This window comes from Orycteropus afer, unplaced genomic scaffold (genome assembly GCF_000298275.1).
Source record: "Orycteropus afer afer isolate SDZICR_OR568_19922 unplaced genomic scaffold, OryAfe1.0 scaffold00338, whole genome shotgun sequence".
In the NCBI taxonomy this organism is placed as follows: domain Eukaryota; kingdom Metazoa; phylum Chordata; class Mammalia; order Tubulidentata; family Orycteropodidae; genus Orycteropus; species Orycteropus afer.
The window spans coordinates 2,493,428-2,520,574 of record NW_006921925.1 but is presented as its reverse complement, the minus strand read 5'-3'; the positions used below and the strand labels follow the sequence as shown (position 1 = coordinate 2,520,574).

Sequence of the window (27,147 nt, the reverse complement as noted above, 5' to 3'; positions counted from 1 at the left end):
CTTCTTGGAGCAAAATTGAATTTGTCCCACCTACACTTAGGTACAGAGGTTGTGCTGTGCCCTGGAAAATAGCTGTGAGAAATGGAAATCTTGGCTCTGAGGAATTCAGGATAAAGACACAAAAAGTTCAAAAGGATTGTGTACTTCTTTCTGAAATCTATCCATTTTGTATCTTCAAGTTAGACTAAAACCTAAGGCATCAGAAGTTTTGGACAGTCCTGCCTTTCCAAAATCCAACATATCTTTGAGCAGGAAATGGGTAAGATGACTATTATTCCGATTCTATGTTCCAGTTAATAATCAGATTTGTATTACTGGAAAGAAAAGAACATTGCCCAAAGTAAAACATTTGGCTAGAATAAGCAAGTCTGACTAAGAAATCAATCTGAAAATGGCTGAGTTTTACCTAGGAAGGTTGTGGGGTGGGGTTGCGGTGCAGAGTAGAAAAACTTTTTAAAAAGGAATCTACACACTAATGAGATGGGACAAACACAAGGGGGCAGGAATAGCTCAAGCTCTGACTTCAAAACCGACTGAACCTGGATCTACCTTATTTTAGTTCTCCCTCCGGCTATTAATCAATTGTCTTGGCATGCAAAGAACTGTGATGCTGACAAGTGGGCTTAGTTTGTACTTGGTCTGATTACTGCGAAGAGAACAGGAACGTCTCTAATGACAACTGCCTTAACAGCAGTGGCTCTGAGACAGCCTGCGGCGGCATTCCCTCGAATTTACTCTTCAGCGCGAGTCTCTCGATTCTGACCAGACTGCATTTCTCACGCATTCCAAATGCCCATTTATCCCTTTACTCGGTGAACTTTGGTGGCATGGGAGGGGCTGATTAAAAACGTACCAATCTCAGGACTATGCCCATTGTCATTTCCCAGGAGGAGGAGGAGTGAAACGGATGCAACCTGTTCTACTTTAGGCTTTTAATCCCATTTGTTTTCCTTTTGCAATAATGCCCTAAAAAACAAAAAACAAACTCGCTGCCATAGAGTCCAATCCAATTCACAGTGACCCCTCCTTGGGTTTCCCAGGCGACATCACTACGTAAGTGGATTGCCCAACTTTTCTTCGGAGGAGTGGCCGGTGGGTTTGAACCGCGAGTCTTCTGGTTAGCAGTCAAATGTTTTAGGCACTACGCCACTAGAGTTCGAAAGTCGCCTGCAAAACTGCTATGAGTTTTGGTTCAAACCCAAGTAGCTTTGAGTCTCATTTTCAGTCTGGGCTACAGAGGTTTGCAGGATTGCGGGAGAAATGACCACCCTTGCTTGGGATTCCACTGAATTTGGGAGGTGATGTTTTACAACGAGGAATCTCCTTTTGTCGGCCATTAAAGGGTTGGGTACCGCTGGAGCTGCGAGTTCAGGATCCCTTGAAGGAATCCGCTGCAGCCTCGAGCGAGGAGCGAACCTGGATGGGCAGCCTTTGCAGAGTATCTGCTCACTTCTGAAACAACCTGTTGCGCCTTTCCTCTCCCTGCCTGCCTTTTCCCCGCCTCGGCCCTAGGAGCTGATTGGCAGAAATTGCTGCCCAACCTTCGACTCCGGTCCTCCTCCCGGGACCGGCGATTGGCCCCTGGGAGGGCTAGTGCCAGTGGGTGTAAGGGGAGGGGTTTCCCTCAAAGTGCAGGGTCCCGGGACCCGGTAGGGAGGAGGAGAGGGACTCAGTTGTAGCAAGACGGATCCTGGGAGCGGCGGAGCCCGACTGGCTAGCGGGCTTAGTGTCCTGGGTGGCAACTTCACCCAACGGCGCTGCGCAACTTTACCATCCTTTTGGCCCAGCCCTGGCTACTGCAGGACTCCTCAGGCAGCGTGTGGAGTCCTGGCACTTTCTGGGGTGTCTTGTTCCCTGACAAGGGACTGCCTTTGCATACTTGCGAGCAGATCTATCCGAGCCCTAACCCTCGACCATGCACGCAGCCGGTACCTCCGCGAGCACCTCCCGCGCGCGCGGTGCAGCCAAGCGCTCCAGCTTACAGCCAATGCCTCCTCCGCTGCCCCGACTGCTGCTGCTGCTACTCCTGTCGCTGGTAAGCCGTGTTTTGGCACAACCCGCAGCCCCTGGCAGGGCGTTGCTGTCCCCAGATCTCGCGGGGGCTGTGGGGGTCCCCTCCGAGGAAGCCATAGTGTTGGCTAACCGCGGACTCCGGGTGCCCTTTGGCCGTGAGGTCTGGCTGGATCCGCTGCACGACCTGGTCCTGCAGGTGCAGCCTGGGGACCGCTGCACGTTGACCGTGCTAGACAACGATGCGCTAGCTCAGCGGCCGGGCAGCATGAATCCCAAACGTTTTCCTTGCGACTATGGCCCTGGGGAGGTGAGCTACTCTCACCTGGGAGCGCGCAGCCCGTCGCGGGATCGTGTCCGACTGCAGCTGCGTTACCATGCGCCAGGCGGGGCGGTGGTGCTGCCTTTGGTGCTGGAGGTGGAGGTGGTGTTCACCCAGCTGGAGGTTGTGACTCGGAACTTGCCCCTTGTGGTGGAGGAGCTGCTGGGGACCAGCAATGCTCTGGACGCGCGGAGCCTGGAGTTCGCCTACCAACCCGAGTCAGAGGAATGCCGGGTGGGCATCCTGTCTGACTTGAGCGCGCTGCCTCGCTATGGGGAACTCCTCAACTACCCGCAGGTCCCGAGCAGAGTCAATGAGCGGGGTGCCCTGGAGCCTCTCCTGATGGATTGTAAAGCTTTCCAGCAGCTAGGCGTGCGCTACCGCCACACAGCTCCTAGTCGCTCACCAAACAGAGACTGGGTGCCCATGGTGGTGGAGCTGCGCTCCCGGGGAACTCCTGTGGAAAGCCCTGCTTTGAAACGAGAACACTTCCAGGTGCTGGTGAGGATCCGAGGAGGGACTGAGAACACTGCCCCCAAACCCAGTTTTGTGGCCATGATGATGATGGAGGTGGACCAGTTTGTACTGACGGCGCTGACCCCAGACATGCTAGCAGCTGAGGATGCTGAGTCTGCCCCTGACCTGTTGGTCTTCAACCTCACTTCTCCATTCCAGCCTGGCCAGGGCTACCTGGTGAGCACTGATGATCGCAGCCTGCCCCTCTCCTCCTTCACCCAGAGGGATCTGCGCCTCCTGAAGATTGCCTACCAGCCTCCTTCTGAGGACTCTGACCAGGAACGTGTCTTTGAATTGGAGCTGGAGGTGGTGGACCCTGAAGGAGCAGCCTCAGACCCTTTTGCCTTCATGGTCGTGGTAAAGCCCATGAACACATTGGCTCCAGTGGTCACCCGGAACACTGGTCTCATTCTCTATGAGGGCCAGTCTCAGCCTCTAACAGGACCTGCAAGCAGTGGACCACAAAATTTGGTCATCAGTGATGAGGATGACCTAGAGGCAGTGCAGCTGGAAGTGATTGCTGGGCTCCGGCATGGTCATCTCATCCTTCTGGGTGCTTCCAGTGGTAACTCTGCCCCCAAGACCTTTACTGTGGCCAAGCTGGCAGCTGGCCAGGTGGTCTACCAACATGATGACAAAGATGGTTCACTGAGTGACAACCTGGTACTTCGCATGGTAGACGGAGGAGGCAGGCACCAGGTGCAGTTCCTGTTCCCCATCACCTTAGTACCTGTGGATGACCAGCCACCTGTCCTCAATGCCAACACAGGGCTGACACTGGCAGAAGGTGAAACGGTGCCCATCCTTCCTCTCACTCTGAGTGCAACAGACATGGACTCAGATGACTCTCTGTTGCTTTTTGTGCTAGAGTCACCCTACTCAACTACAGGGCATCTGCTTCTTCGTCAGACTCATCCTCCCCTTGAAGAGGAGGAGCTCGTCACGGGCCCTTGGAGGAAGCAGGGGGCATTCTATGAGCGCATAGTGACAGAGTGGCAGCAGCGGGACATACTGGAGGGGAGGTTGTTCTACAGGCACTCTGGGTCCCATAGTCCTGGACCAGTCATGGACCAGCTCCTGTTCAGAGTCCAGGATAACTATGACCCTCCCAATCAGTCTGGGCTACAGAGGTTTGTTATACGTATTCATCCCGTGGATCGCCTACCTCCAGAGCTGGGCAGTGGCTGTCCCCTTAGGATGGTGGTACAGGAATCCCAGCTCACACCACTGAGGAAGAAGTGGCTGCGGTACACTGACCTAGACACAGATGACCGAGAACTGCGTTACACAGTGACTCAACCACCCATGGACACAGATGAAAACCACTCGCCAACCCCTCTGGGGACTTTGGTTCTGGCTGACAACCCCTCAGTCACAGTGACCCATTTTACCCAAGCCCAGATCAACCACCATAAAATTGCTTACAGGCCCCCAGATCAAGAACTGGGAGTAGCTGCCCGAGTAGCCCAGTTCCAGTTCCAGGTGGAGGACCATGTTGGAAATGTAGCTTCAGGCACTTTCACTTTCTACTTGCAACCTGTGGACAACCGGCCACCTGAGATCCTCAACACAGGCTTCACAATTCAGCAGAAGGGCCACCACATCTTAAGTGAGACTGAGTTGTACGCAACTGATGTAGACACTGATGTGGCCCACATCTCTTTCACTCTCACCCAAGTTCCCAAGCATGGCCATATGCGACTGTCTGGCCAGAGACTGCATGTGGGTGGGATCTTCCGCTTGGAAGACATCAAGCAGGGCCAGATTTCCTATGCCCATAATGGAGATGAGTCCTTGAGTGATAGCTGCTCCTTAGAAGTCAGCGACAGATACCATGTGGTACCCATCACTCTCAGAGTACATGTCCGGCCAGTAGATGATGAGATGCCCATGCTCAGCCTTCCTGCTGGCACACTGGGGTCCTACTTAGATGTTTTGGAAAATGGGGCTACTGAAATCACTGCCAATGTTATCAAGGGGGCAAATGAAGACACTGATGATTTGATGTTGACTTTCCTCTTAGAAGACCCACCCTTGTATGGGGAAATCCTGGTCAATGGAGTTCCTGTAGAACAGTTTACCCAAAGAGACATCTTGGAAGGGTCTGTTGTCTATGCTCACACTAGTGGTGAGATAGGCTTATTGCCCAAAGTGGATTCTTTTAACCTGAGCCTGTCAGATATGTCTCAAGAATGGAGAATAGGGGGTAATATTATCCAAGGGGTTACTGTGTGGGTGACCATCCTCCCTGTTGATAGCCAGTCTCCAGAAATTTCTGTAGGTGAACAGTTTATTGTAATGGAAGGGGGCAAAAGTGTTATTACTTCAACACATATAAGTGCTGAAGATATTGATTCCCTAAATGATGACATCTTGTGCATTATAGTCATTCAACCTACCTCAGGTTATGTTGAAAACATTGCTCCAGCACCAGGCTCTGAGAAATCAAGGGCAGGAATTGCCATCAGTGCCTTCACCCTGAAAGACCTCAGGCAAGGTCACATTAACTATGTCCAGAGTGTCCATAAAGGGGTGGAGCCTGTGGAAGACCGATTTATATTTCGTTGTTCTGATGGCATTAATTTTTCAGATAGACATATTTTCCCTATTGTTATCATTCCCACAAATGATGAACAGCCTGAAATATTTATGAGAGAATTTATGGTGATGGAAGGCATGAGTCTGGTGATTGACACCCCCATCCTCAATGCTGCTGATGCAGACATACCCCCAGATGACTTAACTTTCACTATTACCCAATTTCCAAGTCATGGTCACATCATGAACCAGCTAATAAATGGTACAGTTGTGATTGAAAGTTTCACATTAGACCAGATCATAGAGAGTTCCAGCATTATTTATGAGCATGATGACTCAGAGACCCAGGAAGACAGTTTTGTGATTAAACTCACAGATGGCAAGCATTCTGTGGAAAAGATGGTCCTCATTATGGTTATCCCTGTTGATGATGAGACCCCTAGAATGACCATAAATAATGGACTAGAAATAGAAATCGGGCAAACCAAAATTATCAGCAACAAAGTATTAATGGCCACTGATTTGGACTCTGAAGACAAATCCTTAGTTTATATTATTCGTTATGGTCCAGGACATGGCTTATTACAGAAACAAAAACCTACAGGTGCCTTTGAAAATATAACATTGGGCATGAACTTTACTCAGGATGAAGTGGACAGAAACCTAATTCATTATGTCCATTTTGGGCAAGAGGGCATCCGGGACCTAATTAAATTTGATGTAACTGATGGGATCAATGTCCTTATAGATCGTTATTTTTATGTATCCATTGGCAGCATTGACATTGTCTTCCCTGATGTGGTAAGTAAAGGAGTGTCTTTGAAAGAAGGTGGTAAAGTCACCCTCACTACAGACCTACTAAGCACAAGTGACTTGAACAGTCCTGATGAAAACCTAGTTTTTACCATCACTAGGGCTCCCATGAGAGGCCACTTAGAGTGCACAGATCAGTCTGGGACATCCATCTCATCTTTCACTCAGCTCCAACTTGCTGGCAACAAAATCTACTATATCCACACAGCCAAGGATGAGGTGAAGATGGATAGTTTTGAGTTCCAAGTCACTGATGGACGTAACCCTGTCTTCCGGACATTCCGTATCTCCATTAGTGATGTGGACAACAAAAAACCAGTGGTTACTATCCACAATCTAGTTGTCAGTGAAAGTGAAAACAAGCTTATCACTCCCTTTGAACTCACTGTTGAGGACAGAGATACTCCTGACAAGCTCCTAAAATTCATTGTCACTCAGATGCCTGTTCATGGTCATCTCCTGTTCAACAATACCAGACATGTCACGGTTTTTACCAAGCAAGACTTGAATGAAAACTTAATCAGCTACAAACATGATGGCACCGAGTCAAGTGAAGATAGTTTTTCCTTCACGGTAACTGATGGCACCCACACTGACTTCTATGTATTTCCTGATACAGTATTTGAAACCAAGAGACCTCAAGTGATGAGGATCCAGGTCTTAGCTGTTGATAATAGTGTGCCCCAAATTGCAGTGAATAAAGGTGCCTCCACGCTTCGCCTTCTGGCCACTGGTCATTTGGGGTTCATGATCACAAGCAAAATATTGAAAGTGGAGGACAGAGATAGCTTACATGCTTCTCTTAGGTTTATTGTGACAGAGGCCCCTCGACATGGATATCTCTTCAACCTTGGCAAAGGCAACCACAGTGTCACTCAGTTTATGCAAGGTATGATTTACTTTTCTATCCTTATAGCCAAATAATATTCCAGGTCTTATATTCTGAGGCTATGGCTGTCATTGACCTCGGAAGAAGAGCATCAAATTAGAATCCAAAGGACAAGGAACAGGAGGGAATAATTGAAGGGAAGAGAAGGAGAAGGGAAAAACCTAGGGAAGCACTTCTTCCTTCTTGCCATTTGTTCCATGGTAGCGGTATTCATTAGTTGTTGTTATTGTTGTGCTATTGAGTTGGACCTGACCCATAGTGACCCCTCCTTGGGTTTCCAAGGCATTATCACTAACGAAGTAGATTGCTCAACCTTCCTTCCAAGGTGTGGCTGGTGGGTTTGAACCACCAGCCTTCTGGTTAGCAGTAAAGTGGCTTGTGCACTATGCCACCAGAGCTCGTAACATTCATTAGAGGGAGCTTCAATATATTTTGATTATGGCAATGTATGCTCCCAAAGCAAGACTAAACTTTGGTGAATTAACACTCTCCAACCCTGATCCTGACACCCCTATCCTTGAGCATCCTCTGTTTGTGTGCTGTAGATATGCTGAAGTATTTTAGCTCCTTAGGGAAAAATGTGCTATCTAAATACTAGGCATTTAACAATAATACTCTGTATTATGGTTATGGTTATCAATTACCATTACAAAAACAAACAAACAAATAAAAACCTTCAAATGTACTTCACTTTGGTTAATTTTTGAGAGCATTGTTCTGATGACACTTATGATTGCTAGCAACATTGTAACTAGAAGTACAAGATTGATTCATATTTATATAAACAGTATTGTAGATACTTTTAATAGTTTTTTACTGTTTCATGACTTAGGAAAATACCTGTCCAATGACATAAGAGTTACCTTTCTAGAGTTATAACAATTACATTTCTAGGATTGGTTACTATGATACACACAAACATGGAGAGTATGCTTAGTGATGTATAAGAAGACTGTATGTTCATCACCAAAATATACAACCACTTCATTGGTAAGAACCTGGAGATATGTTAATAAGGTTAATCATCATTGAAAGAGGAAAATTTTTAATCATTTCAAACTTCCTCCCTCCAGTCCCACTCAAAGCACAGTAACAAACACCTCTTATGTCATGTATCAGTGTGTGTTTGTTAGGCTGTAGAATTTTTCTAACCTGGATTTCCTTTGTGTGGGGGCACAGTCTGAGACATAAAGGGCAAATGCCCTATGAACAGTTACTCAGTGACGGAAGGGAGAAGCCCATTCAGTATGTTGGCTTGAGAGTGACGGCTGTGTTCTCTAGTCCTGTGGCTTTCATTACAACAGGCCTTGGGTTGCTTTCATGAAAATCTCACCATGCCAGAGTGGAAATTGGATCTATTCTATGTGGGCTCTGTGGTTAGAGATGGAGCTTAACCCCAGGGCGTCCCCATGGGGGTGTTGTTTTCCTGCAACAGTGTTGTGCTCTGAGATAACAAATACTTTAACAAACATGGGTGTCTCCAAATGTAGTGTTAAAGTGAACTACTTCTCTGTTTTAGATGCTGGCAAATCTCCCCACACTCCAACCTCCTGATTCTTGGCTGAAAGCCTGAATATATCCTAGGGCCTGCAGGGACAGGAAAACCTCAGAATGCCAAGTGTCATGCCAGACCAGCAAGAGACTTTGTATGAAGGCTTTCCGAGGATAGCAATGCCATGCAATCTTAGACTGATTTATTTTCATGGAAATTGAAGTGGATGAAAGGAATATAGCAGAGGATATAAAATGTTTTTTCTAATCATTCTTCTGGCTTTCAAAAAAGAAAAAAATTATTTTAGACATTATAAAATGATTTTTTTTGCATGAAGATAGGCAAATAGGCAGATAATTTAAATTTATATGACCAAACCCACAGCTAAAATTATTGGAATATCTTTACATACATATTGAACTCTAAGGTTATACTATTTTATAATAGACCATTGCTCTTATCTCTCACTGACTTTGACTCATCATCAATTATGTTTATGGTGGTTTCTAAATATAGTAGTTGTAAGGAGCTGTGTAGTTGGTAAGGCATTTAGCTACTAACCAGAAGGTCAGTGGTTCAAAGCCATTAGATGCTTCACAGGAGGAAGATGAGGCAATCTACTTCCGTAAAGATTTACAGTCTTGGAAATCCAATAGGGGTCACAGTGAATCAAAATTTACTCGATGGTAGTGGAGTTTAAATTTATTATAAAAATTGAAGGTAAGATTTTAAGATTAGCTTCTAAAAGTTAATTATCAGATTCCAGTAGGAATCCAAATATTGACTAGGAAAATTGTTGATACTACATTGCAAAGCCCTCAGTCGAACAAGTTGAGGCTGGTATTTGGATTGGAGCAGTTATTTATGAATATTAAAAATGTGAATAAAAGAGGGAAGGCACCATTGTACAGCTATCATGGCTGCCATTCCAACAGGAGAAATGAAAGCAATCTCTAGTGTGAGGATTATGTTGTGTTTTTATTAATTATTTTGTTTCTGTTTTGTGAAGCGATAAGGGAAACTGTATTTTGATGGCTAATTCAATGAACTAAGTCAGTGTAGCAGATGTGGCCAGAAAAGATTATTCCCAAATTGATTGAATAAGTGATCTTGTTATTGTTGTTGTTAGCTACCATTGAGTTGGTCAGACAACAATGGAACAAAGACTGCCTTGGTTCTGAGCCATCCCCATGATAAGTTGCTGATCTGACCATTATGATCCAAGAGTTTTCACTGCATGATTTTGGGAAGTAGATCACCAGGCCTTTCTTCCTCATCTGTCTTAGTTTGGAAACTCCACCAAAATCTGTTTGGCATCATAGCAACATGAGCTGCCATGGACAGATGGGTGGTAGCAAAATAAGAGGTGCTTTGGTTGAGAATCAAAGATGGGTCTCCTGCATGAGAGGGGAGAACTCTATCACTGAACCAACAATGCCCACTAACTGGTCCCTGTTGTTGTTGTTCATTCCTGTTGAGTCAATTAGGACTCATGATGACCCCAGGTGTGTATAGTAGAACTGTGCTACATCACACTTTCAAGGCTTATGAAAGCAGAACACCAGGCCTAATTTTGAGACACTTTTGAGTGGCTTCTAACTGCCAACCTTCTGTCTAGTAGTTGAGTGCTTAACTGTTTGAGACACCCAGGGACTCCCAAATGATCCTTGGGAGAAAAAAAAAAAAAAAATCAGTTCTAAAATTTACTGAATTTCATTATTAAGAAAAATTATCAAGGCAGAATTTACAGAATGCAGAAATTAATTAGTTATATTTAGTTATTTCCAATTTCAGCTTTTCCTCAAGTTGCCCCTGCACCCTTTGCTCCAGGTCTAAGTCATTTGTGTTAAGTACCTGGATTTTTTTCTTTATAATAAATGCATGGTAGTATCTTGTGTGGGATAATTTATAAATTGTTTCTAGAAAAGCAAAAATGTCCCCAAAGAGTTTGAAATAGGATGTGGTTACTGGGAGTGTTTGTTAACTTAGAATCAAAACCAGCCATAGTGTAGATAGCCTGAAATAAATTTAATGCATGTTTAACAATCGAAGAAAATCTAGTTCATTCTCAGGTGTTTTCTTAAAGAAGGTAGCATTTTGGCTATTAGGTTTTTATGTTCCTAATACTTCTCTGCTTTAAGAAACTGAATGTTTACATATTTTCATTGTATTTTTTATGGTATATTTAGGGGTATCTGTAGAATACAATAATAGTTGTAATAAATTCATAGTTACTTGAAAGTAAAAGCAAACACACGTCTTCTTTAATTATGAATTTTTAACAGAATTAAAAGGAAAATGAAAAGGGATTCAGTTTGTTCCAACTAATCAATATTACCCTAACTTGGAGGGAAATTTTGAGACTTCAGTGTCAAATAATTGCTTTTATGTTCTCTTTATTTAAAAAAAAAAATGTTCTTAAAAATCAGAGTAGTGATTTATTTCAATTAAACTGTCATCTAACTACTGCAATTTTTGCTTATGAAAACGTTGATACAGAGCTTGAGTACACTACATACATAGTTTTATCAAGTTGTTTTCTCATAGTAGAGCCTTTGGATTTTTCTTTTAACATTAGGAAGAATGGGAGGGTTAAGGAAGAGTCTTTCCCACATGACCAGAGGTCATTGTCCCTATGCTAAAAAGATGTGATTAGACCAGAGTTCACTTTGTTCTTTGCTGATAAGTTGAAGGTTGTAAAAGTTGAGGGTTGTAAGAGCCAACATGCAAAAAAACTGTGCAGGGCCTTCACTGAGCTACTTAAGCATCCAGAAACATCAGATATGAGATGGAATGAAGTGCTGAGGGAGAACAAAAGATCCTGGACTTCATCTCCCAGCACCTCTATTAGCAAGAAAGTACCATCAACTGTTGAAGGACTGTCAATTGTGTAAGCAGTGTGTGATTGGCTGCTAACCTAAAGGCTGGGAGTTAGAATTCACTCAGTGTTGCTACAGAAAAATGGCCTGGTGAAATGCTTCTGTAAAGATTTGGTAGTGGTGGTGGTGGTGTTAGTTACCAACTGCACTCCATAGGATTTTCAAGGCTGTGACCATTTGGAAGCAGATTGCCAGGCCTGTCTTCTGAGGTACCTACCTTTTAGTTAGTAGTTGAGTACTTAACTGTTTGTTCTACCTAGGGACTCCATAAGGATTACAGTCATGAAAACTCTGTGGAGAAGTTCTACTCTCTAACACAAAGGGTCACCATGAGTTGGGGACTGACTTGAAGGCAGTTAACAATGTTGTTGTTGTTGTTGTTGTTTGCCGTCGAGTCGGCCCCGACTCATAGCGACCCCTCCTTGGGTTTCCGAGGCAGTATCACTACGGAAGTAGGATTGCCCAACCTTCCTTCCGAGGAGTGGCTGGTGGGTTTGAACCGCCAGCCTTCTGGTGAGCAGTCAAGTGCCTTAGGCACTATGCTACCAGAGCTCCTGTGTGTGCCAAAGTAAAGCATAAGACTCATGTCTGTAAAGTGGAAGCATAGAATTTAATGGATTAATTTGTAATTTGTTGATTCTAATTCTTTGCATCATTTGAGATCATACTTTCATGAAATCATTTTCTTAAATATAACTCCCTAAACTCAATAGCTCTGGTAGCATAGTGGCTAAGGCACTTGACTGCTAACCAGAAGGCTGGCGGTTCAAACCCACCAGCCACTCCTCGGAAGGAAGGTTGGGCAATCCTACTTCTGTAGTGATACTGCCTTGGAAACCCAAGGAGGGGTCGCTATGAGTCGGGGCCGACTCGACGGCAAATAACAACAACAACAACAAAACTCAATAGCATGAATCTAGTAGAAGTCTTAGGAGATGCAATGACCCAAGAAAACACTCTAAACAAATGAAGTTTATATTCATTGTTGAAGCTATTTTGAGCTGTAATCTTGATTTTATATAGCTTTGGAAATAACTACTCACTTATTGGCCCAGATCAAATAATGGTGTATTGTGAATGATTATCATAGACCAGAATATTTGTTTTATGATGGATTATTTGATTTACTATGTTGTCTGTGTGGCATTATTGAGAAGAGAAAATGGTAACATGGGTGAAAGCATTTTAAAAATACTGAAAACAAATCTATGCAAAAGGATATGATTGTGAGAAAGTACTATAACATTTCTGAAGCAGTATAAATCTATTGTCACAATGAATAAAGGCTTCAAATTTTATTAGATGTTTTCTGTTTCAAGTTCTCTCTGATATTGAGTCATACTAGTTATTTTAATCTGTGGGATTTTCTTTTTTTTTTTTTTTTTTCCCAATTCTCATCAATTTTTCCTTTTAAACTTCAGAGAACTTAAAAGCAACCAACTGTACCATAAGAGGTAAGAAATATTCACCAGAGTAAAGGAACAGCCTCTTTGCACTGAAGTCCAGTTTTATAAAGAAGCAAAGGGTTTGATTTCAGGAGTGCCAGGAAATCAGCCAGGCCTCAAAATATCTCCTTTCCACCTGTCATGGTGGTTGGCATTCCATATTTAGATAGTCATTCCTTTAGTGCATGAACATGCAAATACCACTGGGAGTGGCAACACCTTGCTATTATTATAACTTAACTCTTTCATTCTGTTTCTCTGTGTAAGGAATCAGATTTCCATAAGACAGCTGAAACCAAGGGTCTGGAGATAAGAGAAATAAGATAACACTGTTTCTCTTAGGATGGGAAGACAACATATATATGGTTACAGAAAAGCAATACTAACAATATTTACCATAAATAATGAGTCATCATTTTTGTCCCAGTAATTCATCATCTTGTCCTTTGGTTATTTTCTAGCTGACATTGATGATATGAAAATATGCTACATCTTAAGAGAAGGAGCTAATGCCACAAGTGATATGTTCCATTTTACAGTTGAAGATAGTGGTGAGTATTCAATTCTCCTGTTAAGGTAAACAAGGAAAGTGACTTATGTTGTTGCTGTTTGACACTTTTATTGCAAGGAATCTGTATCAAGTATTATTTTATTCTCACCTGAATTCATACTGAGTGGATTTGGGATTTGTTGTAGAAAACTTTATAGTCTTAAACTGATAAAATTCTACCCTGCAAAGACTATAGGTACACATTCTTGTCATATTATATATATTTTTTTAGTCTTATGATTTGTGAAACACTAAAGAGAAAAATATATTATAAATGGGATCCCCATGTGCAGTTGTTCAGGTTTTGCACTGCACAAGAGTGCCTGCTTAAGGCAATAAGAGGATGCTGGAATTTAGCCCCAGCTCCATTTACAAGCCATGCGCCCACCAGAGTATGTCTGCTCAAAGGGGTGACTTTTTCTACTTTGCATCCAAATGCTGGTAGGTAACGTGTTACATTCACCAATAAATCAGTTCTAAATAAATGTACATTTATCTCGTCAACTTCAGTGTTTCCAATAAATTTCTAATGATTTTCTTAGTTTTGGGGATTTTAGAATTTACTCTAGCTAAAATTTTCTTGTTGAAGTTTGAAGCAGAGAATGGGATGCAACCTGTAGTCTAAATCTTTTCAGTGTTTGTTTTGACATTTCTCTTTCAAAGTCCTGACTCCACCACTCACACTCTTCAGCTGTTGACCATTTTCATTATAACCTTACAGATGAATAGAGAAACTGGCTATTTCTAGATTCATCAGAAAGATTGTTTTCTTATCTAATCCACTCAGAAAAAGTAAGAGAATCTCAGGGAGTATGTGTTTGGTGTGTACAGAGCACAGAGAGAGGAGGAAACAAATGAGGGAGAAGAGACAGAGGAGAAATGATACAGATCATACTATTCCCTCATGATGCTTTTTTAAAATGGCACAAGATTATGCCATTTATCTCCAAAACGTACATCCTTACTCTATTTCTGAATCATTAAAAGCATTTGTTTAAAATATCACTGGACAAGTGTTCACTGCTCTGAGAAATGGCATCATTTGGGTGGGTGCCAGAGAAGTAAAATAGTAGGTTGACTTGGGTTCAACATATTTGATTTCTGCTATAAATCAAAGGTTTAATAAATCTAATTCTTTATGTTTATAGTAACCAAGTCATAATTAAGTATTCTACCTATTGATAAAAGGGACCTTCATATGAAGTAGTGTTCTAAGAAAGGAACTAACTTATGAAAAAATAAGTATCTGCTCTTTGGATCTTGCTGCTCCAATGGGAAAAGCTACTGTAAATAGACTTTAGGTCCTAAAATAATTCAAGTCTGTATAGCATATCAAAATTTTAGGACTAAATTTTTGATTCAAGACACTATATGTATTTTTCTTTCAGAATAACTGAATAGACCTTAATAGAATATATGTGATTTTCTTTTAAATGACAAAATAGTTTCAAAATTCAATGTGTACAATTATTCTGAAACATTAAAACCCATATAATTTTTGCATTTTGCTTTTTGTCCGTTATTTAAAAAAAAAAAAAAAAAAAAAAACAGCATGTACTGTATTATTCTATACATTTCCTTAGCTGTGTGGAATGGTAGCATTTACTTTAAACTTTTGTCTCTATCCAAACTTTGCAAAACATTATGCAGTATCATACATTATGCAGTATCATATTTCAAAATATTATGTGAGGAATGACTGCCTGGAGAAGATGGATTTATTTTTGAATTTGCTGAAAATGTGCCTGGGCCTTTAAAGAATGTCTTAGAGTTTATGGAAATTGGAGCAAATCATCTCAGGAGCTTTAGTTTCACGCGAGAAAGACAAATTCCAGAGAGATTGCTCTTCAGCCTCCTCTTCCCCACTGAGATGATAGCATTACTTGTGGGACTCTGGAAGATTTCAACAAACCGTCTATTGTACAGAATTTACATTCATTTCTCTGATATTAAAAAAATCCCTTTGGCAGAATAAACACATTAGAGACCAGTAAGATTAAAAAGAATAATTTAAAAAAAAGGCCATATACATATTTCAAAATTGTTTCACTCTCTGATTCTTACTATTTTAGTATTATTGCATTATTTATTTATTTATTTTTTAACATCTGGGCCTCATGCTTTTCTTATTTTTTTAATTTGTGAGTTAGGTGAAAGTTTACAGAGCAAATTTATTTTCTTTATAGTGGTTCATACACATTTATTTTTTATGATGTGGATTTCAATCCCCATAATATAACAGCTCTCTTCCCACTTCCTCCCTGTGGTTATCTTTTCCCTGTGTCCTTCTTTCCTATGCATCCCTGCCCTCTGAGCTATCTCCCTGTGCACATTCTGGAGTCCCTTGATTAGTGGTTCTAAGGAGTATACCTACCTGGTTATTACAATATGTTTCAAAATATTTTAGCATTTGAATAATAAATACAATATTATTTAAATTTACAGAGTGTTTGGAATGAAATTCTGCTCTCTGGGAAGTATGAGGTATTTTGCCAAACATAAACTTTCAATGTTTGTAGTAGAAAGGAAAAAAAAAAACAAGACATTATTCCTTTCTATAAAAGTAAGATTTATGCCTAACAATTTTGAGTATTTGTGTGATCCAACTATATATATACATTTTTTCTAGTAATTCAGTTACTAATTTAACCAGAATATACTCTAGAAAAGAATTTATTTTGTGGATTGCAATATAAACATTTAAGAGTCCCTGAATGGTACAAATGGTTAAGTGGTTGGCTCCTAACTAAAAAGATGGCTGTTTGAATCCACTCGGAGGTGCCTTGGAAAAAGGCCTGGCAATGTATTTCCAAAAGGCCATTGAAACTCTATGGAGCAGATCTACTCTGACACACAAGGAGCTGCCATGAGTTAGGGTCAACTCCTTGGCACCTGGTTTGATTTTTAATATGAATTTTATTTTCAAAATAGTTAAATTTAGCAATTTAAAACTTCATGTGATAGACAACAGTTTGTGAGGCCACACGTAGGATACTTTTGACAGTTCTCAAAGATACATATATGTCTCAGGAATTACGCTAGGTCCTTGGATCCTATGAGCAAGGCTTATTATCATTGTTCAGTTAGAGGGGTCTAGGGCTCAGAGAAGTGAGGTAACTTCCCCAAATGCATCCACCCAGAAGGTGATAGAGCCCTCTTAAAGGCACTGCTCTTCCCATCTAGGTGATGATAGACTTTTTTGGACCTATGAGCTTGGCTACTGAATTCAAACTATCTTCATGAAATGATACCAGATTTCACATCTGGGAATCAAGTTAAGGCACTGTGGAATAAAATTAAGAACTTTATACTCTCAATTCTCTTTTCGGTCCACTAAGTTCACCTTCTTTGTGTCAACAAGACTGGCTATAGAACAGTAACGTTCTAAGGAAATTACTAGGGCAAACAATCCTTGAAGAATCTTAAAATGAAATGTAACATTGAATCTCAGGAGTTAAGAATGAAAGAGAAGATTGAAAACAGAAGGCTAAAACCTCTTGTTTCAGATTTAATCCTATTATCATAAGAACATGGCTGGGTGCAGGATACTTCTGTGTTATGATGTGGTAAAACATTAGTGACCATTCACCATGATGGAGTGATGCTTAGGACAGAGTACTACTTTTGGTTTTGGGGAAGTTTTGCATCTATTACCACATAGAAGCAATGAAGAATACACTATTGAAGGATCAGATAATGCCAAGAGTTTTGTTTCACATGATTCTACTGTGTTTGAATTTAATAAATATTAGTTGATATAATACATGTGTAAATACAAACACACACAGATCCTTGTATCTTAGGGTTAATTAAATGAGATCCTAAACTTTCTACATAATATACTGTTATTTATGTAATTTTTCCTTCATAGTATTCTGTGAGTTTTCTAATTCCCTTTGTGTTTATTATTCATATTTGAGTTATAGAAATGAGAATTAATGCACTCAAGTTGCACAGCCAGACAGTTAGAAGCTGATTGAATCCCAGATTCTTTCCCCAAACAGTGATAACTTCTACACTATTTAGGGTAGGCATAAGAGGGAGTAAAGCCCTTGAATTTTTCAGGGTTCTCCAGACCAAGTATCTATTATTGTTGTTAGGTGCCGTGGAATTGTCTCCAATTCATAGTGACACAAAAGAACAAAACCCTGCCTGGTCTGTGCCATCCTCACAATCTTTCCTGTTGGAGCCCATTGTTGCAGCCACTGTGTCAAGCCATCTCATTCAGGGTCTTCCCTTTTCTAAATGACTCACTAGTTCATCAAGCATGACATCCTTCTTCAGGGACTGGTCCCTTCTGACATGACCAAAATACATTAGAGGGCCTCTAGCCATTCTTGCTTCTAAAGAGCATTCTGGCTGTGCTTCCTCCAAGACTGGTTCATTCTTCAAGCAGTATATGGTATTTTCAGTTTCTTCACCAACACCACAATATGAATACATCAATTTTTCTGTGATCTCATTTATTCATTGTCCAGCTTTCACATGCACATGACGCTACTGAAAATACTGTAGTTTGGGTCGGGCACACCTTAATTATCAAAGTGATCTCTGCTCCTTAACACTTGAAAGGGTTTTTTGCAACAGATTTGCCCAATTCAGTATGTTGTCCATGGACGTTGACTGTGGATCCAAGCAAAATGAAATCCCTGACAACTTCAATCTTTTCTCCATTTTTCATGGTGTTGCTTATTTGTCAATTTGTGAAGATTTCTGTTTATTATTATTATTATTATTTATGTTGAGGTATAATTCATATTGAAGGCAGTAGTCTTTGATCTTTATCAGTAGGTGCTTCAAGTCTTCCTCACTTTCGGCAAGCAAGGTTGTGTCATCTTCATACCTCAAGTTGTTAATAAGTTTTCCTCCAATCTTGATGCCATCTTTTTCTCCATATAATCCAGCTTCTCATATTATTTGCTCAGCAAACCAAATATTTTGGAATGTTTAGTAGGTAAAAATAGAATCAGTGTAGGATCTGTGGATGATGTTGTTGGTTGAATCAAGTTGGTTCTGATTAATGGTGACCCTGTGTACAACAGAATGAAATGTTGCCTGGTCATGTGCCATCTTCATGATTGCTGGTGTGTTTGAGTCCACTGTTGTGACTGTGGTGTGATTCCATTTCATTAAGGGGTTCCTTTGTTTTTGCTGACTCTCTATTTTACCAAACATAGTGTCCTTTTCTGGTGACTGGTCTTGATGACGTATCCAAAGTAAGCAAGTCAAAATCTCAACATTCTCATGTTAAGGAGTATTCTAGTTGTATTTCTTTTATGAATGACTTGTTCATTCTTCTGGCAGTCCACGGTATGTTCAATGTTCTTTGCTGACACCACACTTTGAACACAAGGATCCTTTTTCTGTCTCCTTTTTTCACTGTCCAGCTTAGAAGCTGGTCATAGGGTAGACAAAACAATTTTCTCTTCTAGAGTGTGAATTTTTATTTTAAATTTCCTTATGGTCATATCATCCTAATATTAATAGTACTCTTCCAGGGGATCATAGTATAATTTTTAGAACTATAATGTAGCTAATGAAATATGAAATTGGATTATTAGAGAAGAGCATGAAAATTGTATTATTAGAGAAGAGCATGAAAATGTTATGTCAGAATAATCCATTCATTCAGGTGTCTGGGGCCAAGTGACATATATGAATCATAATTGGAGTCTACATGGTCAAGCTTTGAAGTATGGAGCTGCATTCCAGTTATCTGTGGGCTCATCTAACAATCTCTGATAAATAGCAATCACCTATGGATTTCTCTACAACTTTTCTCATTTATTTTGATTTGTGAAGGAATCACTTAATGGATTTAGTAAAATCAACGCCATTTCTTTTTGTTTTCACCCTTTTTAACCTTCATGATGGTAATTCATTATGTGATATTAGTAAAGACTTGGGGAAATGCATCCACCTTTGAGAATTGCTTCTTTGAATTCTAATTCTAGATCCAATACTCTAAAATTCATGGAGGGAAGAGAAGAGAGGGAGCATGTATTCTTTTTATCCCCTTCATAGTCAAATATATTTTTACCTGATTCATTCTTAGCCTTCCATTCTCTATAAATTTTCTATGAAATTTACACAAAAGTGCTTCCATTCTCTTTTAGTTTCCTCTCAAAGGAACTTGTCTAACTCTTTATGGTGATGTGAAAGCCAATCTCACATAACTATTCCAGGTATGTCCCACCCTCAACCTTAATGACTGTTAATCATTCTTCAATGCCTGGCTCAAATGTCATTTCCTCTCCAGCAATGCTCCCCACATCATGGTGGCAAAATCAGTCATGCCTTCTTTTGTATTTCTATTCCTACCTTTTTTTACTGCAAGAATGTTGTATTATAATTATCTGTTGATGTGAAGACCCTATGAGTAGAGAAAGTAGAGAAAGAGAGAACCCTTCACACACACACACACACACACACACAAAGTGTATTCATTTTTGTAATCCAGTGTTCACTGAGGGTTGAGCATCTGGTCAATATTTAACAAATATTCAAATGAAGCAATGTATAAACTGGAAAAGCAGCCCCCTTTTTACACAAGGATCAGTTAAATGATATTCTAAGAAAAGCACCTATAAACAATTGCAATGGACTCTCTGCATTCCTTTTATTTATGTTACTCCTATCCTAGAAGTAATATAAATCCCTGAGGCACCAAGAAAGATTTTCAGTAAATCTTTCACATTTCTAAACACATGAAACCAACTTTTGTGAAAATTCCTTTGAAACCTTCACTGAAATATGCTTAAGGTTGAAGATTCACAGTAACCACCAGTTGGGACCTCACATTATTCGTAAAGAATTATTTTCCAAAAAGAAGTTAAGCCTATATATAAACAATGATACACTTTAAAATGGAAAGGAAAACAGATATTTTCTATGAATTACTAAAACTCTAAAGCTAGAGCCACTAACTTAACTGTTTTTAGTTACCACAATGTTTTTCATCGTGTAATATGATATAACATTAGAAATAGAACAGTAGAAAGCTATAGCATAAAATATTGCTGATCCTCATTAAAAAGTCATTGTGTACATGTTTGCTAGTTTAAATTTTGTTTTGTTTTGTTTTACATTTCAAGCCCTCAGCATTGGGTCTGAGATATTTCTTGTTAGGCATAAGAAAGCATTAAGATATACAGTCATCTGGCTTGATAACATGTGTAGGAGGAGCCCTGCTTCTTTCTTCATTATGAAAACTGGTTTGCTGTTTCCTCATTTGAACTCTCATGTGACCTGCCATCTCAGAAAGTAAGTTCTGCCTATTAGTTTTTGGCAGTGAAACTAGGGCATCAGACATGAGAATGTTTGGCCATTATAATGTATCTGGCTGGACTTTTTTTTTTTTTTTTACCTCTGTCTATGATTCTTTTGGGCCCAATTTTACATCCAATAGGATCCTTAATTCATACAGTATTGAAACATATAAATAGCATCTTGGCATAGCTTCTTTTAAGAAGCTGCAAAGTCATTTCTATATATGAAAAGTCAGTTAAGGTCAAGCCTTTCAGAGTTTAATTCCCTATTTGACAGTGGAATACTCAGATACAAGGAGACCGCAAGTTCTTCATTCTAGATAGAATTCATTCTAGATAGAACACAAGCTTTAGCTTGAAGAAGACCAGTGACTTCAAGGTTCAAGGCAAGACAATTACCAATAATTAGCTTGATTTAAAGCGAGGTCTAGAAAAATATATATAAGTGTAATGAGTAGGAAAATGAGGTCTAAGTACAAGCATTAAAAGATTATACAGACATATTCAGCTTAGAAGAAAAAAGTAAGCATTCTTGGCAATAAAAGTAATTGCTAATGGCATGAGAACTAGAGGAAAGGTACCACTGCCTTGAGAGTTGTAAGACAAGGAAGCCATGTCAGGCACTAATACAAAGATTTTTAATCTGAAAAGTAGCCCAAGATCCATTAGAACACAGGCCCTGGGAGGGGTGTTGACTGCTTTTCTTTATTCATTTAGCAGTTCAAAATAGTTCAAGTCATCAAGCTCTTCTGATGATAGATTTTTTATTTTACTTTATTTATTTATTTATTTTATTGTGCTTTAGGTGCAAGTTTACAGAGCAGAATTTATTTTACATTCAACATTACATTACGTGAACATTTAGTTTCACTCCCCACTTACCATCCCCAGCCCTAACCCAGTCTCCTCCCCTTCCTGCTCAGTAACCCACCTCCTGCCCCTGTGTGCCTCATAGTTATGTACTCTTGTGTGTCCCACGTTTCCTCTGTATGAGGAAATGTTGCCCCTCTGGTGCCCTGTGATGGATTGCTCCAAGGGATGCTTTTCCACAGAGTAAGTGAGTGGGTCACCCTGGGTTGAGTGGTCTGCGTGTACATCTTGTTTATTATTGGGCTGAGCCCATGGGAGTGAGTTTTATTCCAGCCCAGAATGTATCCCAGGACCATAGTATTGGGGGTCCCACCAGACTCCATCTGACCAGTAATTCTGGTCATTTTTGAGTTTTTGGATTTTGTTCCACATTTTTCCTCCCACTCTATGCAGGATCTCCAGATTCAATCCTTTCCTGAGTGGTTGGCATTGGTAGCTGGGCACCATCTAGTTCTTCTGATCTTGAGGGCTATCATGTCCTAGGGATGATTGCTTCCAAATGCCCTTGTTTTTTTGCATTCTTCTTCACTTCCTACCATAGGAGACCATTAGCTGCATCTTAGATGGCCGCTTGAAAGCTTTTAAGACCCCAGTCACTACTCACCAATGTAGAATGTGGAAGAAGAATTTTGTGTGTTTTGTTGTGAGATTCTTGATTTTAAAAGCATGACTTGCTAAGATATCTGTACTATGTCCATGAAAGAAATTATGCCTTTTAAATAGGAATGTATGCAGTAAATTTATCAGTTATTCTTTAAGTTCATTACAAAGATATAAAAGTGTACTTCAAATTGAATGTAGTGCAAAGAGAACTTTTCTTAAATTTTAAAACTTTGAGTAAGTATGAGCTCTTACTGGCCATGTATCTAGAGGTCTAATATATATCTGTATTTGCTTTCCAGACAGTTATAGTCACCTTTTAAAAAATAAAGTTTTTATAGGTAATGAGATGATGTCATCTTAAACCCAAATTTTATTTCCATTATTATTTTTTAAATGTTTATTGTGATTTGGGTGAAAGTTTACAGAGCGAATTCACTTTCCATACAGCAGCTCACATACACTTTTGTCTCATGACATTGACTAAATTTCCCCACAGTACAACAGCTCTCCTCCCACTTCCTCCCCATAGTTACCTCTTCCCTGTGCTCTTCCTTATCATGCACTCTTGCCCCCTAAGCTGTCTCCCTGTGCATACACATTATTGATCACTCCAAGGAGGGTATCTACCTAAGGTAAATGTTCAGTTCATATGTTTCTCTCTTTTTGGCTGGAAGCCACAGGATTGGGTTCAATTTCAGATCTGAAGAGCAGCTAGGGGCAATAGTCTTAGGGGTGCCACAAGGTTCTATCAAACCAGCAAACCCGGTCCCTTTTGTTTTTATGATTTTCAGGTTTTTTTTGCATTGTTTTCCCACTCTATCCAGGATCTCCTGCATAGATTCCCCCTCCAAGTGGTTGGCAGTGGTAGCCAGGCACCATCTAGTTCTTCTGGCCTTGTAGTCCTATAGGCTAAGGAGTGCATGATGTACCAATCCCTTGGACTGATTGTTTCTATGCATCTTTGGTTCTTTGCTCTGGACAAGGAGAGACCCATAATTGCATCTAGATGGCAGTTTGCAAGTTTTTGACATCCCAGTCACTACTCGCCAAAGTAGGATGTGGAACAATGTTTTTGTGTAGTATGTTATGCCAGTTGAGCTTGATGTCCCCTACAACCATGGTCCTGAGCCCACAGGTCAACCTACTCACTCCCTTTGTGTAGCTGACTGTGCCCAAGAAGAGAATATAGCCTTATCCCTTGTCAGCTCTACTACGTACCTGGAAATTCTTACAGAACATACAAATGCACTTGTAAAAACATTGTCTGCCAACCCTATACATGGTCATGGGCACATTCCCCCTGCATAGACATACCTAATCGTTCAGCCGGTCCACCCATCTATCCACCCATAGATCAAAATTTATCATCACTAACAACACAGTACTGCATGTTCAAAAGGGTTCATCTTTGTTTCCTGTACCTACCTGTACCTACGACTCTATATGTTCCTCTTCCTCAGTGTCACTGTGTTGATCACTCATATTTGGTACATTGTCCTTCCCTTCACCCAAATCAATACCTGTCTCTACCTGTCTTTCACTGTTCCCTCCCTCCCTTCTCACCCTTGGTAATGAACAAAGAAAATTTCCTTCCATATATAAATATTTCCTTGACTTTTTACAATAACAGACCAATATAATATTTGTCCTTCTGTGATTGACTTATTTCACTCAGCATAATGTCCTTCAAGTTCTTCCACATTCTGTGGTGTTTTGCAGATTCTACATTATTCTTTAGGGTTGCATAGTATTCCACTGTGAATGTAGCATACATAGTTTGCTCATCCTTTCTTCTGTTGATGGGCACCTAGGTTTTTTCCATCTTTCCATCTTTTGGCTATTGTAAATAGTGCTGTGATGAACATGGGTGAGCATGTATCTGTTCTTGTCCGGTCTCTCACTTCTTTACGATATACACCTGGTAATGGAATGGCATTCAAATGGTATTTCTAATTCCAACTTTTTAAAGAATCTCCATACTTCTTTACACAGTGGTTGTATCATTTTGCAGTCCCACCAGCAGTGTATGAGAGTTCCAGTCTCTCTGCATTCTCACCAGCATTTGTTATTTTCTGTCTTGTTGAACTTTGCTACTAGTGCTGGGACAAGATGGTAGCTTTGTTCTTTTGATTTGCATCTCTCCAATGGCTAATGATCATGAACATTTCTTTGCGTGTTTGTTGACACCCTGAATATCCTCTTTGGTGAAGCGTCTATTTATGTCTTCTGCCCATTGTTTAATTGAAATATTTGTTTTTTTGTTGTTTAGGTGTTGGAGTTTTCTATAGATTTTAGAGATAGATCCCTTGTCAGATATGTCATTGCTGAATATTTTTTTCTCAATCTGTAGGTTCTCTATTTACTCTTTTGAAGAAGTCTTTGGAAGCACATACAAATTTAATTTTTCGAAGGTCCCGTTTGTCTAGTTTGTCTTCTGCTATTTGTGCATTTTGGGTTATGCTTGATAGTCTATTTCTAATGTTTTAGAGCTCGCAAATTTGCCCCTATTTTTCCTTGAGGAACTTTGTAGTTTTTGTTTCACATTTAAGTCTTCGATCCATCTGGAGTTAGTTTTTGTGTATGGTGTGAGGTACAGATCTTGTTTCATTTTTCTGCAGGTAACCAGTTTTGCCAGCACCATTTATTAAACATACAATTTCTTCCTCACTTAGTGGATTTCAGCCCTTTGTCAAAGATCAGCTGACCATAGGTCGATGGATCTATTTCTGAGTTCTTGATTCTATTCCATTGGTCTATGTGTCTGTTTTGTACCAATATCAGGCAGTTTTGACTACTGTGGCTGTCCAGTCGGTTTTGAGATCCAGGGCTGTGAGACCTCCTTTGTTCTTCTTCAATAGTGCTTTGCTTATCCAAGATCTTTCTCTTTCCTTTCCACATAAAGTTAGTGATTTTTTTTTTTTTTTTTTCATATCCTTAAAGAATGTGGATGGGATCTGAACTGGGATTGCATTGAAAGTATAGATTGCTTTGGGTAATACTGACATTTTCACAATGTTTAATCTTCCTATCCATGAGTATATTATGTTCTTCCATTTATGGAGATTTCATGGTTTCTTGAAATAGTGTTTTGTTCTCTTTATACAGATCTTTTGTGTCCCTGTTGTTGTTGTCGTTATTTGCCATCAAATTGGACCCGACTCATAGTGACCCCCTCCTTGGGTTTCTGAGGTGGTATCACTATGGAAGTAGATTTCCCAACCTTCTTTCTGAGGAGTGGCTGGTGGGTTTGAACCACCAGCCTTGTGGTTAGTAGTCAAGTGTCTTAGGCACTACACTACCAGAGCTCCTTTTTGTGTCCCTGGTAAGATTTATTCCCAATTATTTTATTTTATTGGTAGCTATTGTAAATGGTATTAATTTCCTTATTTCTTTTTCAGCAATCTCTTTGCTGGTGTAGAGCAATCTAACTTTTTTTTGTATGTTGATCTTGTGTCCTGCCACAATGCTAAATCTCTCAATTATTTCCAGTAGTATCTTTGCTGAGTCTTTTGAGTTTTCTATGTATATGATCATATCATTAGCAAATAGGGATAGTTTGACTTCTTCCTTACCAATTTTGATTCCCTTGATTTCCCTTTCTTGCCTTATTGCCCTGGCTAGGACTTTCAATAAAATGTTAAATAAAAGTGATGATAGAGGAAGGACATCATTGTCTGGTTCTTATTCACAAAGGGAATGGATTCAGTCTCTCTCCATTGAGAATAATATTGGCTGTTGGTTTTGTATATATGTCCTTTATTTTGGTGAGGGATGTCCTTTATATTCCTATTTTCCTGAGAGTTTTGATCAGGAATGGGTGTTGGATTTTATCAAATGCCTTTTCTGCATCAATTGATATGATCATGTGGTTCTTTCCTTTGTTTTATTTATGTGGTGGATGATGTTGATTGTTTTTCTAATGTTGAACCATCCTTGCATACCTGATATGAACCCCACTTGGTCATAATGAATGATTTTTTTGATATGTTGTTGGAGTCTATTGGCTAGGATTTTATTGAAGATTTTTGCATGTATATTCATGAGGGATATTGGTCTGTAGTTTTCCTTTTGAGTGATGTCTTTGCCTGGTTTGGGTATCAAAATTATGCTTGCTTCATAAAATGAATTTGGATGGATTCCATCCTTTTCCATGTTCTGGAATAGTTTGAGTAGGATTGGTGTCAGCTCTTCTCAGAATGTTTGATAGAATTCTCTGATGAAATTGTCAGGGCCAGGACTTTTTTTGTGGGTAATTTTTTTATGACCTGTTCAATTTCTTCTTTTGTTATGAGTCTCTTCAACTTTTCCACCTCAATCTGGGTTAGTTTAGGAAAGTAGTGTGTTTCTAGAAATTTGTCCATTTCTTCTAGATTTCAAATTTGTTGGAGTACAGTTCTTTATAGTATCCTGATATTATCCTATTTATTTTAGTTAGTTCTGTGGTGATGTCACCCAATTTGTTTCTTATTCATGTTATTGGTGTTCTCTCCCTTTTCCTTTGTTAAATTTGCCAGTTTGTCAATTCTGATAATCTTTTCAAAACAAGCAACTTCTAGTCTTGTAGATTTTTTCTGTTGTCTTTCTCATTTCTGTTTAATTGATTTGTGTTCAATCTTTATTATTTCCCTTCTTCGGGTGACTGTAGACTTTTCTTGCTGTCCTTTTTCTTATTGTTGGAGATGTTGGTCCAAGGTGTTGATTTTGGCTTTTTCTTCTTTTTTGATGTGTGCATTTATTGCTATAAATTGGCCTCTGATGACTGCTTTTTCTTTGTCCCAAATATTTTGGCATGTTATGTTTTCATTCTTGTTTGATTCAAAGAATTTGTTAATTTCATTTTTTTATTTCTTCTCTTACCCAGTCTTTCTTAAGGAGGGTTTTGTTCAGTTTCCATGTGTTTGCTCTTTTTCCATTGATCTTCCTATTGTTGATTTCTAATTTGAGAGCATTGT

At 39.9% G+C, this 27,147-nt stretch overlaps 1 protein-coding gene across 1 annotated transcript in view; it reads left to right on the top strand.

The window, feature by feature from the left end:
• Positions 1 to 1,915: 1,915 nt before the first annotated feature.
• Positions 1,916 to 27,147, top strand: part of FREM2 (FRAS1 related extracellular matrix 2) — a 357,328-nt gene continuing 332,096 nt past the window's right edge. Inside the window, exons 1-2 of the mRNA XM_007952448.1 lie at positions 1,916 to 7,088; positions 13,366 to 13,455. Of these exons, the coding sequence (XP_007950639.1) occupies positions 1,916 to 7,088; positions 13,366 to 13,455 (5,263 nt within the window). The remainder of the gene's footprint in view (positions 7,089 to 13,365; positions 13,456 to 27,147) is intronic.